Consider the following 19,246-nt stretch of genomic DNA (forward strand, 5'->3'; position numbering starts at 1 on the left):
TCCTAGGGGCTGAGGTCCCTTCACCCCCCCAAAAAAAATATTTGAGGGGGCCAGTTATGCTCCAAATTTGATGGGCATTGCATGTTCATTCATCACATTTTGAGATTGATTATACAGGGCAGGGCTTACCTGCCCCCCCCCCCATTTATTCAAGTTGTCACCCTATGTCTTGTCTTTATTGAACATTTGTTCTGATTTGCTTGTAGGACAATAGGACAATGAATTGCTTGTGTGGTTTTCACACATATTCCCATTAATTCTCAACTCTCCCCTCCCCACCTATCAACGGCAACCTCTTGAGGTGGAGGCTCTGATCCAAACAGCACAGGATTCTGTGCTTCTCTGGCAGCTCTCCCTCTCTGTTGTGTCAGAGCTCCAGCAATGTCTTGAATCCTGACACTAGCCCTGGAGGAGGAGCTGGCCGGGGTGGATGCATGACCAGGCTGGCTGGGCCTGTGAGCACCTGTGCCTGTCAGTGACATGCTGGGGTCAGCAGACTATCTCAGCCGGGCAGTGGAGGCAGGAAGAGAAACAGGGACTGTGCTTGCAGCTGGCCAATGGGGGCTGGAAGCTCGTCTGAGAATGCGGCGAGACCCTCGGCTGAGACAGGGACATCTCTAGCTTCACAGGTACTGAAACAGCATCTCCTCGGTATGTTGGCAGTAAGGCCTCACTCAGCCCCCCAGGCTGCTGTAAGAGTTGCTTCCTTTTATAGGGCCAAAGCTGGGTACTGGGAGATTGGAAGCTGAGTGCCACCTCTGAGCTGGTACTGTTTTGCTGCCCCTGCCGACTCCAGAATACAGCCTTGGCTTCTTCTTCTCCTGGGCGAATAACCCCCTCGTAGGCTGCTAGAGGACTCTTTCTCCAGCCCCCAGCCTGTTTTGTTTCATGCCGCAGGCTCTGATGCCTCCATGTCCTTGTCATTTGCTCTCTGCTGCTTAAGATTTATTGAGGCTGTTGGCTACAACTGAGTGCTTTAGAGCTGCAGGCAGCAACGGAGAAAGCGGAAAGCGGCTGTAAGGAGAGGGGCGGCGGCGGGGGGGGGGGAGAGTTCAGCTAGAATGATGGCGAAATCTCTTTGGCAAGGCAGGGAAGCTACGCAGAAGGTGGGAGGAAAGAAAGACATTTCAGGCATAGTTCCAAGTACCCTTGGAAAGAAAGGAACAGGTGATCTAGCAGGGTCAGGTTCTATAGTGGTGCATTTTAGAATTCTGACATTTAAAGCTAAAAGTGATGACAGGGAACTGTGTGGCAGAAAACTGCCTTTCTGTTTATTTAGTAGTGGTGGTTGTTAATTATCCACCCTCCGACCTAAGATCCCAGGATGGGTTACAACAATTAAAGCACAATATTAACAGCAGTTCAAAACAACTTACAACCACAGCAATAAGATGGGTGATGGTAATAATAATAATAATAATAATAATAATAATAATAATAATAATAATAATTTATGTGTACTCAACCCATCTAACTGGGTTGTCACAGTCACTCTAGGGCACCTCATGTGTCCAAAGCTAGGTATTACTATTAGAGATCATGAATGTGAGCTGCAGACCAGAGGCAACCTCTGTGGGTCTGGCAGGGGGGCACTGATAAATTCTGCCCTCCTGGCGTTGATCAGTGGCACAACCGCATGCGGCTGGGCGCCTCTTAAGTGCTCCTCACAGAGCCCTTTGACTCGTGCCTATGTGCCAATCCCACTTCTCCTAGCTCACAGGCCTTCCTTTCCTCCATGCCACACACTCGCGCTCTTGTCCCCTAAGCTGCGGAATGTGTCCTTGGCCGAGGCTCAGCCTGGCCAGTGAGAGGGGAGTGAAATGCATCTGGAGGCGGCCCAGTTAGTGCTGTGCCATGCTGCTGCTGCTGCTGCTGCAACTCACGCTTCCCATACTAATAAATCCTTCCTGGCTGGTGGAAGCACTGCAGAGATGCTGCCTACCGCATTCCCTTCTGCCCACCCAGGACTGAGTCCCTTCCCTTGGAACAAGGTCAAGGAAGAAGGCTTTGAGCAGCAAGGATCTTTCCTAGCCCGTTGGGGTGTCGGCTGCCCTCCTCCAGCTGCATTCATAATGCTCTCCCTGTTTGTCAGAGCTGGCTGGCTGACAGGGAGGATATGAAATATGAACAGAACAGCTCTTTGTACAGAAGGGAATCCCAGAAGGTGTGCTGGGAGAATCAGATCCACAGTTCAGCAAGCTCCTCCAAAGCTCCCTTTTGGGGGGATTAGTGGCTGTGCTTCAATGAAGGCCCCTTGACTACCCTCTTGTGCGGACTCAGGTTTGCCCTCCATCACTTGTAGGTCTCTGGCTTCTTCTGGAAGCAATGGCAGTAACCTAGGCAAATTTCTCTCTGGTCCAGCAGAGGATGTACTGGGAACAGCTCAGGAGTTGCGGTGGCAAGTCAGGCAATATAAGTCAGAGTGCATATATAAGAATATAAGATAGATTAGTTGGTTAGAGCAGTGTTTCCCAACCTTGTGCCTCCAGATCTTTTTGGCCTACAACTCCCATCATCCCTGACCACTGGTCTTGCTAGCTAGGGATGATGGGAGTTGTAGGCCAAAAACATCTGGAGGCACAAGGTTGGGAAACACTGGGTTAGAGCATGGTGCCGATAATGCCAAGGTTGCAGGTTTGATTCCCATGTGGGACAACTGCATATTCCTGCATTGCAGGGGGTTGGATTAGATGATGTTCAGGGTGCCTTCCAACTGTTCCGTTCTGTGATCCTATGACATGGGAAATTGCATGTGGGGTCACAGAAGACAAGGATACTGGGTGTGAGGGCTGGCGATGGCAGCAGGAATATACAGCCAGGCACCTGAGCAATCAAGCTCCTCTCGTGTGTAAGAACATAAGAAGAGCCCTGAGGGATCAGACCAAGGGCCTCTTTGGTCCAGCATCTACAATGCCTGTGGGAAGTCTGCAAGCTGGATGTAAGTGCAGCAGCACTCTCTTCAACTTGGGAATCCCAGCAATCCCAGCATACTGCCTCCGACCAGGTCGTCGTTCATAACTTCCATGGCTAGTAGTCACTTGTCAGTTTTCCACTTTCTTTTCTCACACCATCATGCCAGGTTCCTAAAAGAAGTCTTTTAGAGCAGCCTTTCCCCAGATGTTGTTGGACTACAACTCTCATCGGCCCCAGCCAACATAGCCCATTGGTCAAGGATGATAGGAATTGTAGTCCAACAACATCTGGGGACCCAAACTGAGGAAAGGCTGCTCTAAAATACTTTTAAAATATCCCATAATTCTTTGCTGAATCATCTGAGCCAAGAGTCCCAGTAGAATTCTATGTTTTGGGGCCAAAATAAGTTACGCTAAGGAGGAAGGGGCCCAAAGAGTGCAAAAGTAACAAATGTATTATACATTATAATGTATTATTGTTGCAATATATTGTATTGTTATCTTCATCAATAACAGCAACTTTTCCATATACAGTGGTACCTTGGGTTACATACGCTTCAGGTTACATACACTTCAGGTTACAGACTCTGCTAACCCAGAAATAGTACCTTGAGTTAAGAACTTTGCTTCAGGATGAGAACAGAAATCGTGCTCCGGCGGCGTGGCAGCCGCCGGAGGCCCCATTAGCTAAAGTGGTACCTCAGGTTAAGAACAGTTTCAGGTTAAGAACAGACCTCCGGAATGAATTAAGTACTTAACCTGAGGTACCACTGTATTTTTTTTGTCCTGTTGCCTTTGTTTGTGGGTGTGTTTTTTGGGGTGTGCCAAGATAGACTAGCCTTGTGGGTGCTATTTGTGGGGGGGTATGGGTGCCATATGCTGTTCCACCTGGAAGCCAAATGTATTGAGCTAGTCCTGCCCACAGCCACCTCTTGCCCAAACCTCCATGCATAGCTCTGCTTTTACTGAGAGCAGCTGTGCACCAGGGTCAGGAAGAGGAGCAAGCTGTTGGGACAAGGGGAGTTGTGGCTGGTGCGATAATAAAGCTCTGAGTGTAAAGGTGCCTGGTTTGAGAACTGGTGGTTCCCTTTATGAGAAATCCAGCCAATGCACTCTCTTTAAACTACTATTAGACTTTAAAGGAGGATTGGACAAATTCATGGAGGATGACGCTATCAGTCACAACAAGCCAAGATAACTTTACTCTGCCTCCATGCTTCTGAATACCAGTTGCTGGAAACCCCAGGACGGGAGGGGGCTGTTGGGCTCAAATCCTGCCCTACTGGTTTCCCACAGACAACTGGTTGGCCACTGTGAGAACAGGATGCTGGACTAGGTGGAGCTTTGCCCTGATCCTGCAGGCTCTCTGTTCCATTCACAAAGAAAGGTGCAGGATTGCAGCCATGTTCTATCTATCTGGCTCTGTCCTATCCTTCGTTGCTCCTATCCTTTGTTCACCTTGTTTCTGCCTTCCTATTCTACACTGAAGGGGCTGGCCATTGGTCAGCTCAAATTCTGACCAGACTGGAATAGATATGAAGAAGAAGAGTTTGGATTTGATATCCCGCTTTATCACTACCCGAAGGAGTCTCAAAGCAGCTAACATTCTCCTTTCCCTTCCTCCCCCACAACAAACACTCTGTGAGGTGAATGGGGCTGAGAACCTTCAAAGAAGTGTGACTAGCCCAAGGTCACCCAGCAGCTGCATGTGGAGGAGCGGAGACGCGAACCTGGTTCCCCAGAATACAAGTCTACCACTCTTAACCACTACACCACACTGAAGTGTAAACAAGATTCATAGTAATAAGTAGCTAGCTCTGGCAGCTTGAAAGTTTTATGTTCTGTCTTCGCAGACCAGACTTTGCAATAAAAATAACTCGGCCCTTCATTCAAGAGGAATTTGAAAATTAATATGCAAAAAAGAGAAAGATCTGGATTGTTGCTGCTGGCTAGTGAAGATGCCGCCAAGCATAAGAAGCTGCAAGCTGTGTAGCCCCGTGGCACCACCCTATATGGCCAAGTTGGAAATGTAGGCAAAAGCTGACTTCATCTTCCTGAACAGAGAGTGTTTGTTGGAGTCTGGTTGTATAGTTTGTTGATCGTTCTGATCCTGCCGGCCAGATCCTGCATCTGCACCAGGACTTCAGAATGGAAAACAAACAAACAAACAAACAAACAAACAAACAAACAAACAAAGGACTGGGTGTTTCCTGGTCCTGATTCAGTTAGGTTGATTCATGATGCTTCAGGGAGAAGAGCAGTTCTAAGCCAAGTGCTTGGTGCTCCAGTTGGTCTGCACGGCTGTCCATCCTTACTCACAAATAGTAGCTGCCCCTACCACCCTCTCCCTTCTCAGTGAAATATGATTTTTGCTTGAGTCCCTTTGTCTGCTTGGAGGACTTCAAGTGTGGGAGGGGAGCAGAGGAGATGAAACCTGCTTTAGACTATCCACCAAAAGGTCATGCATCAGAGAGTATCTCCCACGCACAAAGGTACCCTTAGAAACAGTTCTCTGGAGTTTCTCCTTCCACACGCACCTGGTGCCTTTATAGAAAGGTCAGCGCATATCTCCAGTAGCTTCTGCGGTCACCTGGCTTGGCTGCTGTCAGTCTCCATCCTAATGATCCAGTCGGAGTTTGCTTCCTCCCCATCCTTGTTTTGGAGTGCAGCTGACAGGCTCCTAGCTAAACCGCTTGTTCTCTCTGTTACTTTGAAGAGGGCTTGAGCAGGCAGATGATGACAGCCTGGCCATAATGGGTGTAATGAACTGGGGAAGCAGCTGCAGATTGTGATGAAAGCTAACAGGGAGGGGAGTGTGAGCAGGATGAGGGCTTTCAGATGCCTTCCCTTTTGGTCTTCATAACATGCAAGAAGAAGAAGAAAGCTGACGGTGATGGTCCAGGCCTGGATAGTGCTGTGGGATTTTTTAAAGCTAATAGCCAGTATCATCCTTAACTTTCCCATTCTTTTGTGCTTTTGGTTTCACTGCAATTGGACAAATAAAGCAGGCTTCAAATGAACGTTGATCTACAGGGAACTGAAAAGCAATGAATGAGTTGTGCCCTGTTTCATGTGGGACACCTAAGCAATATAAGAAGAAGCTGCTGGATCAGGCCAATGACCCATCTAGTCTAGCATCCTGCCTTCGCAGTGGCCAACCAGGTGGCTGGGGGAAACCTGCAAGCAGGACCTGAGCACAAGAGCACTTTCCTCTGCTGTGGTTTCCAGCATTCGGTATTTAGGATCATACTGCCTCTGACCATGGTGTAGAGATGCTTAAGTATACAGAATCCTGCTTTAATGCATGAGATGAAATTCCAGGTTTCCTTCATCCCAACCATTTTAGGGTTTATGTCTACATAGACAGTTGGCTCACGCAATGGAATAGCCCCCAACAACAAATTAAACTAACCCATATAAAACCAGCATATCTGAGAGAAACCTAGGTTACAAAAACAATTCTTCCTTTTAAAAAAAGTTTTATATATGTGGGGAATTTTGCTTCGCTTTGTATGGAAGAGCATTCAGTCATGTGAGCTCTCACGCGGCAGTGGGACAGCCTGGACTCAGATTTACCAGTACAGTGGTACCTTGGGTTAAGAACTTAATTCGTTCTGGAGGTCTGTTCTTAACCTGAAACTGTTCTTAACCTGAAGCACCACTTTAGCTAATGGGGCCTCCTGCTGCCACTGTACCGCCAGAGCACGATTTCTCTTCTCATCCTGAAGCAAAATTCTTAACCTGAAGCACTATTTCTGGGTTAGCGGAGTCTGTAACCTGAAGCGTATGTAACCCGCGGTACCACTGTACCAGTTTGGAGAGAACACTAAGCCCTTCCACAGGATTAGGGATCCTGTAGCCTTCCAGATGTTGTTGGACCCCCAACTCCCACCAGCCTCAGCCCGCAGAATCTGAGGTCAGAGGGGTTGGGATCCATAGCCCAGCAATATTCAGAGGGCTGCAGGTTCCTTATCCATGGCATTCATAATACAGTGCTGGTTTGGCACCAGAGATCAACATGGTGAGCACCTGTTGACTGCCTCCCCTCAAAGAGAAGGAGTGGCTGTTGCCACCTGTACATTTAACCTCTCCTTCACCTTGGTGGAAGGCCATGTGGATCATGTCCTGCTACTCTGCTCTTTCTCCACCTTGTCTCCACTTACCTGTCTTCTCCTGCAGAGGGTGGACAAGTGAAGACACTGGCAATTTTGAGGAGGAGCAGTAGAGGAACAGCCACAAACTTTGGGCAGACCCACACCATACATTTGAAGCACATGACCTCCCCCCAAAGGAGGGAACTGTGGTTTGTTAAGGATGCTGGGAATTGTAGCTCTGTGAGAAGGAAAACTACACAAGTCACTTGGAACACTTTACCTGCTGAAATCAACCAGGCACCCACAGTTCTGATATGGTGTCACATGCAGAAAACAATTTTTTGCCCACTGTTTTTAGAGAATGACTTTGATTCAGTGCTGGTCGTTTGCTTCTTGCTTTTTCATGCTATGGTTTTATGATGTTTGAATGGTTTTTTTTGTACAATGTCACAATATTTTTATGAGTAGGCGGTTATTATAAATACATACATAAATAGAACAGCAGCAGCAGCAGTTGCACACTAATGTGCTGCCCCCCTATGGCTACTGTGCTGCCTGTGAGAGGAGAGGGTGAACCATGGGCAGGGGCCCTTGCAACCCATAGTTAAAGGGGTCCACTAAGGTCCACTTGCATGAAGCCTCCCTGCCCCAACCTTGGAGCTGATCCAGATGCAGTGATCACTAGAGTGATTGAAATAGGGGTTGATTTTCCCTATGATCCAACTCAAATGCCATATTACTGCCAGATCATTTGCTTTTACTAGCTACATGGCAGGCAGAAGTTCATTAGCTGAAGTTTTCCCAGCCCTGCATCTCAGAGAGAGGGGCGGGGAGAGGGGGCAATGTACTGTACACACTGTGCTGTATTTTAGGGCACACCTACTTACTTACCCCTTCTGCGCCCTTGTGCATACCATGGCCCCCTACCTTCCCTCTGTTTCCCGAAGGCATTCATGCAAACACAGTGGCAGGTACCCTGCCCTGCTAATCATACGTTGCAGAGTAATATGCGCAGCTATTCTGTTCTTCCTGCTGTGCAGGATTTTCCCATTCCACAACAAAGAGTGAAACGGCCATTATCTCCATGCCGTGGTCTAAGAAAATAGCCCCTAAACAGTGGAAAATTGAAGGTTCTGAGAGCAGGGGTGGGAAACCTGCAGCCTCAGGGCCACTTCCAGTCTTTCCCTTAATTAATTGTGTGCAATTCTTCTTGACTATGTTTTGCATGGGGGAGGAAGCAGGGAAATGAGAGAGAGAGAGAGAGAGAGAGAGAGAGAGAGAGAGAGAGAGAGAGAAGAAAGAGAAGGTTCTCACTTTGGGCTCTGGCCTGCTCACCACTAGTATGTGCCCCCCCCCCCAGCAGGTTACTTCAAAGGGAATGTGGCCCTCAATGGGGAAAAGTGACTCTATTCTTGTCTGAGAGGGATAGGCATTACTACCCCATAGAGAAACACTTAGATCTGCAGCTTGGCTTCCCTCCAGGTGCAGAGCTTCCTTAATGCATGGGTTAATTCTCCTTGATGTGTCTGTCTTGGCAAAAGTAAATTAGGCAGGGACACCTGGGAAGGAAACCATCTGCCAGGTGTTTTCAAAGCCAGCTCACCGGGTACAAAAAAGAGCAGTCTCTTGCCAGCAATTCTTCATGGAAGCATGGACTCCCCTTCGCTCCAGATTAGGAGACGTGTTATATTTTCTCGACACAGAATTGTTTGGATGGGGGAGCATGGGGAAATGTATGTACATCATCAGGTGTGACAAATAGACCCGGCCGCCCTCCTTTTCACTGTGGCTGTGTATACACACCATGCATTAAAAGCACATTTCCTCCCCTCAAAAGAGAACTGTAGTTTTTTAAAGGTGCTGGAGGTTGCTACTCTATGATGGGTAAACTTCCCAAGATTCTTTTTCTGCGGGAGGGGTGTGTGCATTAAATGTATGGCGTGTACTATGCAGCAGGTGTGTACTATGTGCATGCTGGGAAGACACAGGGAACCACATCTTCTGAGACTGTGCATGAAAAGAAGAGACGATCATTGTATGTGACCATCTAGATGGAGATGCCATGCAATTACATAAGCAGAAGCCTTCCCTGTAAGGGGCAAAACATGTAACCGGTGGAGTGACCATCAGGTATGACTAGTAAGGTGCTTGATGATAGTGACCACGGCCAGGAACTTCTAAGGTGTGTTTTTGTTGCTCTAGAATGGAAGAATGATGTCATCTCTGTTCTTTTAGGGCCTGCGAAGCTGTGCTGGGAGCAATTTAGTAAGCTCTGAGACTTCTCCAGCATCAGCACATTCTTCCTTCGCTCCTTCCCTCTCCACCTGCTTTGAAGAGCATCCATGTGCTTCTGCATCCCAGAAGATAGGGAGCTCTTTGAAAGGAGAGAGAGAGAGAGAGAGAGAGAGAGAGAGAGAGAGAGAGAGAGAGAGAAGCAGAAGTGACAATATGCTTTTGAGGCCAAACAGGCAGACACGTTTAATTATACACTGTGCAGCACAATATATTTTAACTAACTGCTAGCTATTTCCCTAAGTACCCCCTTATCTCTCAGAGCAATATAAAACCTGGGATGGATTATGCTGCAATTCTGGAATCTCTGTATATATTATCGGCTGGGATTACGGAACACATCCTGCACAAACACTCCACTGAGTCAGAACAGCACCAGGTCTAAAAATAGCTCAGCACTGTCGAAACCCAACAACCTGTGAACACCCTCTCCCCCAGTACATATGGGGTGATAAATTCCAGCTCCCTGGCTTGAGAATGATCCAGCCATTCAGGAAGAAGCCAAAGCACAGAGATTAAAGGGAACACAGCTTCTTAGTTTTATCATAGGCATGTCCCTGTCTTATGAGTGGAGAGGGGATGTCTCAGCTGACCTGTCTACCCACAACCCACAAGACTGCTGCTAGACTCCTACAGTGCTTATACCAAATGAATATAGAGTTGGAAGGGGACCAAAATAGAGTTGGAAGGGGACCAAAGGGTCATCTAGTCCAACCCCCTGTGGTGCAGGACTATTACAAAGAAGCTCCTTATATGCCAAGCAAAAGCTCAGTAATCATCAAAATAAACTTCTGGCAAAATGAGTGTGCAATAATGTATCTTGTTGGCAAGGAGTGAATTGTACTGCATTGCTGGGGCTGCAGGAAAAATGAGGGTTAGCCAGAGTCCAGTTTCCAAATTTGATACTAGTGAGTTTGTGAAGAGGGGTGGGAGAGATGGTCTGTTTGGATTAAATGGTTTTATGCCTTTCCTGCCCCGAAGCCCTGAAAAAACACAATTGCTGCACTTCATCAGTACTTTTCCAGGGGCATTTCGTAGTATGCTTAATACAGGCAGTCTCAGCCATGCCCATTCAGACCACACCTGGACCACTGTGGCGATTTCTGAGCTCCACCATTTAAGAAGGTTATTGACAAGCTGGTATGTGTACAGAGAAGGGCAACCAAGATGCTCAAGGGTCAGGAAAGCAAGGCAAAATCACTCGGGGGCCACAGAAAGGGTCTGGTGAAGGAGAGTGTGGCCTGGGGAGGGGATCTGGTTTGGGAAAATCCCAGAAGGCCTGAGAGAGAAACCTGGAAAGAAGGCCACATTCAAAGCCCTGGCCTGATGTTCCCTACCACTCTTGCTATTTGCACATTTTAATTGATTATTGATTCCTTGTCAACAACCCTGGGGGCTTGTTGAAGGACATGGTAAAAAATCTCTTAATAAAGCAGAAAAGCAAGCAAGCAAACAGATTTCCCAAATTCTCTGAACATTCTTAGGGTGTGGCTTCTTCTTCTTCTCTTTGGTGATCCACCAGGTGTTCTTTAGTTCTCTGGTTCTTCTTTGAACCTCAGCCTTAGAGCTGGCATAGGTTTTTTTCTTAGTGGTGCAGTTTCTATCTCTTTGCTAGATCTGAAAGGCCTTCATTTTCTCCTCAAGAATGCATTCAATCTCACTGTCATTCTCATCAAACCAGTCCTGGTGTTTCCTGGTTTGGTATCCAAGTTTGTTCACAGGCTGCAAAAATGGATGATTTTAGCTTGGTCCAGTGTTGTCAGGGTCCTTAAGAGTCTTTTGGAAGCAATCCCACTTAATAGGACCTTGAAGGGCTTGAGTGTTCATTTTGCACCTTGGTTTCATTCCCTGAAGCCTACATTGAGGTATAAGCTTGATAGCCATTATGGAGTGTATTAATCGGTGATCTGTCCAGCAATTGTTGGCACTGCATAGCTCTGGTAAGGAACACGTCGCAGTGATTTTCAGCTCGGACAATTACATAGTCTAAGAGGTGCCAGTGGTTCGACTGAGGGTGCCTCCATTATGTTTTTTATTTATTTATTTTTGTTGAAAGTGTGTGTTGGTGATAACAAGGGTGTGTGGCACAGCTACTAGTAATGTTGAGAAAAGACCTTTTTTAAAGGAGTTAAAGAAACAGGATACAATTCAAACTTAATTTTAATTTTAATTACTTAATTTTTAAAACATCCCAAACCTCAGACCAGCTAAACCTGAAACATAAATCCTTATTCACCATCTCTCAGCTTAACCTGCCTCACAGGAATGTTGTGTTAATACGGAGTTAATACAGAGAAGGGAAGAGCCATGGTATGCCCCTTGAGCTCTTTAGAGGAAAGGGGTTTTTAAAAAAGCAAAATAAAATAAATAAACAAGCATTCACTTATACCAGGAGCCCAAACACTGAAATCACTTCCAGTTAATGTGCTGGGACCAGTTTGAGAGGCTGGTAATAAATGATTATTTCAACACACCCCTCCCAAGAGCTGAATTAAACTTAAAAGAGAGAGCAATGCTTAATTCTGTACACTCAGCTCTCTTTTGCCTCTGGTATACAAGTTTAAAGGTTTATGTTTCACCCCTATAAGTGCTTTTGTTCAAACAGGCTTTGCAGGTTTTTGAAACAATTAAAAACATTTGCAAGATTTAATCAACTCATGGGACAAATGGAACAAAGGAAATAAGCATGTAAGCTATAGGTGCTGATGTCTCTCTCTCAAACCACTTTCAACTCTTGTCTCTTTCTCTCCAGCTACCTGAATTTCTTCTACTAGCATTGCAAAAGCAGGGTTGAGACTGTTTTCACAAGTTATCGTTTCTGGCTATGGTGCCTACTTGCATTCTGAACTCCATACTTTAAGCTCGGTGGATCATCTCACCTCCTCAGATAATTACATCGCTCCTTTCCTTCCATAAACTATTTGAGACATTTACACCTATCTTCAACCATCATGTCCTCTGTCTTGGCTTTTAGGAAAGGTACATAGATGGATTTGCTGTCTTGAAGGTATCAGGAAGGAAATTAGATCGTGTCAGATGGAATCCACATTGCTGATTACAGAAGGCAGTGGAAATTTGCCTTTGTCTTTGCTCAGCCCCTCAGCTCATTCCCACTCTCTGGGCAACTTGGCAGCCCTGAACAGAAGGGGGTCATTAGGCATTGCTTGTGAGATGTGCCAGTCAGGAGCATCCTTTAAGGACAGTGCCTGACACTGGTACAGTGTGAGTTTTTGTCATGGGCCTCCATATCTGTCTAGCAGATGGATGGGGGGTGGGGAGGGGAACTTGGGAGCAATAGTTGAATGAGTGCCTTGGTCAATCTGTCTCTGGAGGCTTGACCAAGACTCCTTCTGTTCCCTCTGATGAATGGGTCTTGCAATGGACTGTTGTGTTAGGATAGGGAGGGTCCCTCATCTGTTTGTGGCTCATTTTCACATCACCCTGCTGCCCTGTGTGTCTTGATAAGTGATGAGCCCAGGGCACAGTAGTGGAATCAATAATGCACAAAACAGCTTCACTGGCTCCATCCCAGCCCTATACAAGGCCTGACTCCTGCTTGCTTCTCTGTGCCTGGGGTAAGTGATGGATGGAGCAATGCAGTGGAGTGATAGCTCTGGGCTGGAGGCAAGGGCACACATAGGCCTGGGAGAACCCAGAAGGCCTTTTTCTCAGGGAAGATTCATTGCCGACTATCCTGCTCTTTTCATTTAATGCAATCATGTTTCACAGACTCAGAGATCATACTCTGTCGAAACAGATTGTATCTGATCTAAGGCTCGAGGGGGAAATTAGTAATTAGGTGTGGGTGAACAAATGCTCCACTCATTCCTCCATTCCAGCTTTGGAAAAGGGTGGGTTGGGGTGTTTCTGTAGCACCCTGCTTGTGGTTAACGCTTAGCTGGAATGAAATATTCAACGCAGCAATAGAGAAATTAAAATAATAATTTATTTGTCAGACAAATAAATGAGAGGCTCAGTGGTATATGGTTACCAAGCTCTGGCCTGGCTCTTGCCATCCTGGCCAGCACTTATATTCCCTTAATCCAGCCCCCTTTGCTCCTCCTGTGGCTGCCTCTGTCCAATCAGCCTGGTTGAAATTCCTATTGGCTGTTTGGTAGAACCAATCACAAAAGATACACCCACAAAAGATACACCCACTTCCTTGCCCTTATAAGGGAGACAAAGAGCTATATATATGACAAATAAGTAATAATATATCTTACATGGAATCTTAATTACCAGCTCACCTCTTGCCCTCCTTGCCCTATTGCCTTCTAAAACAAATGTTTAATCTTACATTTTTATGTTCAACAGATGTCAAGGATCTTGAGTTTCACATCAATATTGAAAGATTTCCTTCATTTAAGGTTTCTAAACAAATGCCTGACAACCATATATCAAGAGTGCTTGGATGGCGTCTTCTGTCTGGCAGGGGGGCTAGGCTGGTGGCTGACTTAATTTCAGGATAAATACAACTCTTACAACCATATGAAATAAGAATCTAGCATTCCTTAAATCCTTTGCATAATTACATTTAAGCCAATATATTTAAGCTAATATATTTCATTCATTTATCATAGGTAGCCTTTTAAAAGAATAAAGCCTTTGTAAAGTAAAAAGGAACTCAGTAAAAAACAGCTTTTAAAAGATTTCCAAAAATGCTCTCTTTTCTTCTAGCCAAGCCAGTTGCCTTTTTCACTGCTCTTGGCCTTTCAACCTTAGAAAGAAGATCTGGCTCATTTTACTGGGAGGCACATTGGTATTATTTTACTATTTACCCTTGCCTTTAATTGTGTTTTCTCAGTCTGCAAGGGCAGCATATGTAATTCTCCCTTTTTATGACTTTGAGAATTGTTTTTCTACTATAAATCAATGGGGCCCCCTTGTCTTAGGAGAAAAACCTCTTGCCAAGGTTCTTTCTGCCTGGCATGAAACATTTGAAAATCCTTTTTTAAGCTCATTTTTAAATACAAGCCTTGATTGCAATATATAAGCTTTGATAAAAATGCAGGCTTATGATTAGGTGCCTCATTTCTAGGAAACCACAGAATGAGATGTTGCCAGATGATCTACTTCAGCAAAATGCAGGTGTGGTGCGCATGTTGCTGGACTCCAACTCCCATCGCCCCTGTCTGTTGGCCATGCTGACTGGGGCTAATGGGAGTTGCTGGGCCCCACAATTCCTGGAGGGCCACAAGCTCCCCATCCATGCTCTACAGCACTCTGTTAGCAGAACAAATAAGAAAGTTGAATGCAAACAAGTAAGGAAGTTGAATGCAAGGTTGAATGAAACCAATTAGATCAGGTTGGGCTTGTGTATTTGTGTTTAGGACCTAGTCTCCTGTGCCCGATCACTGTCAGGTTCTGGGAGACTCCGAAATCTAGAAACATCTCAAATTTCAGATGGTGCCTACTTCCCTGGGGTGCACAACTGAGAGGAACGGACACATTTCCATAGCAGAGCATAAGCCTTGCCTGCAGAAAGTGTGAGAGCCCTGGCATCTCCACAGAAAACAACAACTCTCATGTCACCGGGAAAAGCTTCAGCTAGCTTGTGTAGGGTGTATTGACTTATGTGGCCCACTTTGTAACAAGAAGCTTGATATCCTCATTTGCACTTCTCTGCTTCCTGTAGACCCAATACAGGTTTCTAATCCGCTGACTGAATATTCATGAGTTTGCATGCTATTGCCAGATCTGCTGGAAAGCTCTCCTCCCCTAAAACAGCGCCTTAAGGAGGCAGTATAGATTCTCCTTGGAATTGGAGTTTGGGGGCACCGTCAGTCGTTCAATGTTATTTACAGAGATGTTTGCTTTTGGGAAGCCCAGTAGTGGGGGTATAGGCTTGAAGTTCAATGATGTCCTTTTCCTGCACAGTTCTGCCTGTGTTGAGGACAAGCTCAAATGCAGCAGCTGATTTTGTTTCCTGAGGTGTCATCACCACTGTGCTAAAGAAAAGAGAGAACAGCTAAGATGTGAATACAGAGGGCACAATGTTTATGTGGGTGCCGTTTCCCCCTCTGCAGAAAAAGAATTGAAGGATTCAATGGCAAAGCTGTTAAGCCCTCTACTTCTGCTCCAAGAAAGGAGTGGCAGACCACAGTGAATGTGTGAGTGTGATTTTTTTTTTTAATTCATACATCCAAAGGCAGAAGTGTTGCCATAGAAACACAGCACATCCTTTTTGCCAGCTGGGGGAGATGGCTCCTGGATGACGTCATAGAGAGGATGACACACACGTGGCACAGAAAGGTGTGGACAGTGGAAGTTGAACTATTATGGGGAAACAAAAAAGGGGAGCATAGGAGCCAATTCCTAGGGGCCGAAGTCCCTCTGGCCCCCCAATAAAATATTTGAAGGGGGCAGACTCCCCCAAAGTTGATGGGCATTGCCATGCAAATGGTTTGTGTGTGCGTGCGCTGCATCTTTGTGATTGATGATATGGGACAGGGCTTACCTGTCCCCTCCAATACAGTGGTACTTCGGGTTAAGAACTTACAGTGGTACCTCGGGTTACATACACTTCAGGTGACATACGCTTCAGGTTACAGTCTCTGCTAACCCAGAAATAGTACCTTGGGTTAAGAACTTTGCTTCAGGATGAGAACAGAAATCGTGCTCCGGTGGCACTGTGGCAGTGGGAGGCCCCATTAGCTAAAGTGGTGCTTCAGGTTAAGAACAGTTTCAGGTTAAGAATGGACCTCTGGAACGAATTAAGTACTTAACCCGAGGTACCACTGTAATTTGGAGAGGCAGACCCAACAATAGGTGGAACCAGATCTAAATGAAAGGCAAAATCACTTCCTAACCAGTTGTAAATAAGAAAGCAGGCACACAGAGAGTTGGTTGATGGTAGACTGAGGTTGGTGGTGCAGTGTCTAATTTGCCCATGCAATGGATGGAGTGAGGATAGCAGGTAGTCCTGCTGAAAAGAGACAAGGCAATTCCTACCGCCTTTTGTTTGCCCTGATATTCTGGCACTTGCCAGAAGGCAGCATCTGATTTGTGACACACAACCTCACTGGACTGCATCTTTACTGCATCACCTGATTTCACTAATTTTGAAGGCTACAACTAGGTTCTGTCTGATGCATCCGTGGGTGATTGCAGTGGGCGATGGCTGCCATGCCATGCTGGAAGGGAGAAGCTTGGCATTCTCTGAAACATTGCATACAATCACCAGTCCCTAGAGTGAATGTCAGTAAAATAAAATGAATAAAGAAGTCAAATGACTCGTAGAGAAAATAAAAGCTAATCACATCCCATAGCTGAATATCACTGGCTAGGATCCCTGTGGTGTGCAGGCATATTCCCCACCTACCCAGTTAGAGAAGATGACACAGTTTAAAAACATTTCATGGATGGTTTATTTTTAGATTCAGAACATTTCTTTCCTATCGGACTAGTTCTCTTGTGATTCTAGGCGTCTGGGTGGTGTTGGTTGTTATTATTGCCTCTTTTACTGGCTTCTCTCCATCAAAGACGAATGATCCCCATCAAAACTGATGCCACATACATGTGTGTGGTCATGTTGAGAAGTTGGCATTTTCTGGACAGATAAAGTTTTTTTGCAATGGACTTCCTTGGTGGTGCATATAATACAATGATTGAAACACAGATAGTATCAGCTGGCTCCAAGCTTCTATCTAGCCTCTGTAAGGAGCAGAAAAATGTCTGTGTTTGTTGCTGGTTTGCCACTTGTCTTAGGGCTCTTCCAGACTTCTGCTGTTTTGGGGTGGGATTCAATCACATACCAGTGAGTCCATCTTTTGCACCACAAACCTACTTCCTCCTCCCCAAAGCTGGTTTTTGTGACAATGAGAGTGATGGGGAAATGCCCCAGAAAGTGTGGAATACACATAACTTTCCCACAAACAATTCAGAATAGTCCTGTTCTTGCAAACTTGTGCAAAGAAGGCAGCATGAATGCTCAAGAAACAGATCATCTGCAAGGGACCTTAGCTAAATGATAATGCATTTCAGGATGCTCGTGCCAATATATCAGAGTCCTTGCCACCGGCTCTCTAATCTGGACTGAACAAACTGCTTTTATTCTGCCAACTGTAAATTCTAAAGTCAGCTTTTGGACTGCTCTGACCCATAAGAGAAGCAGTCCCAGGCTAGCTGCATGCATCTCCAGGCCTACAACCTCTGTTATTTTTCTCCCTGCTGTATTATTTCCATTAGTACATTTTTTAAAATTCAGTGCAGAGAAGTAGCTAGGTCAGCATTGCCTCCCATTGCTTTTCCAATTGAGGTAGAAGCCAGGCCACTCATACCACATGCAAACTAAATAGGGCTGATAGTGGCTGTATCAGTAGCAGGCAGAATTATGAGCTTCAGTCAATTTTCTTGGTAGATTAATCGACTTAAGCTTCTGCTGCAGTTTGTCATCTGATTAATTAGTAGTGCTAATAGTGAAAGGGAGCCACCCTGCAGACTTCAGGCACATGCCAGCTCCTCCTCCTTTGGAAAAAAAACAGTTATACCAGCATGTTCTGCATGCATGAGTAAACAGAGAAATATAGGATGAAGATGCCCCTTGTTTCTCATTCCCCTTATTCCCCCCCTCCCCAATCACTGTAGTTCCACAGACGGCTGTGTCTTTGTACCCTTTGAACTGAGGACAATGCAAGATTCCTCCATGAAATTCAATGCAATTTGCTGACAGCCAGTCCCCTTCCATAGCGAGACACAGCATGTCTGACTGCAGCAATCCTGACCTAAAAGGACTGGCTTGAGTCCATTAGGCAGCAGGCACAATTACTCTTTGCCATCAAGCACCGATGTTGGCAGATTCCTCTCTCCACTGAGTACCATGAGTGATTTGCGAGGCGTGCTTCCTTCCCAAAGGCAGCTCAGGTCCTGCAGGGAAACTTATTTTTAGAACGCCATGGGAAAATCCCATTGGCTTGCCTTAGATCCTCCCAGTGATCTGAGGTGCAAGGAGATTCAGTCCCAACCCAGGACATAATGGAGTGCCCCGAGTTCTTCAGGGTTCCCTCACCTCTTCCTAGAAGCATTCTATAGATATTACACATGCCTACAGACTGAGGCTGTGTATACATCATATGTTTAAAGCACACGACTCCCCCCCCCCCCGGATTCCTGGGAATTGTAGCTTGGCAAGGGCACTGGGAACTGTAGCTTTGTGAGGGATAAATGACAGTTGTCAGTAATCTCTGGGGGAAGTCATCTGCTGTAAATCTGTGGTGTGAATGCAGCCAGAGGAGACAACATATATAGTAAGCTCCCTAAAGAAGAGACCTATCATTTTTGCTTATGCTATCCTGCGAAGCTCCAATGCACATTGACTGTGAGGTCTATCTATGATATGCCATAAAAAGCACATGGTGCATATCACACGGTAACATGTCTTCCATCCTTAAATGCATGCTATTTGTCATTTTACTCTGAATGACATCATCCACCTTCTATCTTGTATGCAAGCAGCAAATACTCTTGCTAGTATTACATAAACAGAAAATGTGGCATCTCCAAGAGCTAGAGAACGGAATCCTTTTGAAGCCATACTGCCTAATCATAATAAATAATACTGCCAGAGATCTCACCATCATTTCCCTAGAGTGAGCACAGATGTGCTTAACCCAGTCTGCCAGGTCTTTCAATTATTGACTTATGAGTATAAGGCACTGCCTTGACCTAAGACAGTTTTCCCAACTTGCTTTCCTTCCCAAACACAATTCCTTATACTGGATTCAAAGCACCCTAGCTGTGTACCTCTCTTCAGCCACCCTCCCGCTCTGTTTTCCCCATACTGCAGACTGTGCCAATTGCCTGCATAGGTCTAATGAGCCCAGACTTTGTTCAATCTTCCAGAAGTTTTGCTCCTCTCGTTGAGCTGTAGCTAATCTTTCAGCCTTTCTTGTTGATGTGATTCTGTGCAGTGATCTCCAATGTGCAGCCTGAGTTTCCTTTCCAAATCTT

The 19,246-nt window shown here is 45.8% G+C and overlaps 1 protein-coding gene across 1 annotated transcript in view; it reads left to right on the forward strand.

The window, feature by feature from the left end:
* Positions 1–470: 470 nt before the first annotated feature.
* GOLGA7B (golgin A7 family member B) overlaps positions 471–19,246 on the forward strand; it is a 35,944-nt gene continuing 17,168 nt past the window's right edge. The window contains exon 1 of the mRNA XM_083740080.1: positions 471–629. Within this exon, the coding sequence (XP_083596206.1) occupies positions 558–629 (72 nt within the window). The 5' untranslated portion in view covers positions 471–557. The remainder of the gene's footprint in view (positions 630–19,246) is intronic.

This window comes from Podarcis gaigeae (genome assembly GCF_964106915.1).
Source record: "Podarcis gaigeae genome assembly, chromosome: 5".
In the NCBI taxonomy this organism is placed as follows: Eukaryota; Metazoa; Chordata; class Lepidosauria; order Squamata; family Lacertidae; genus Podarcis; species Podarcis gaigeae.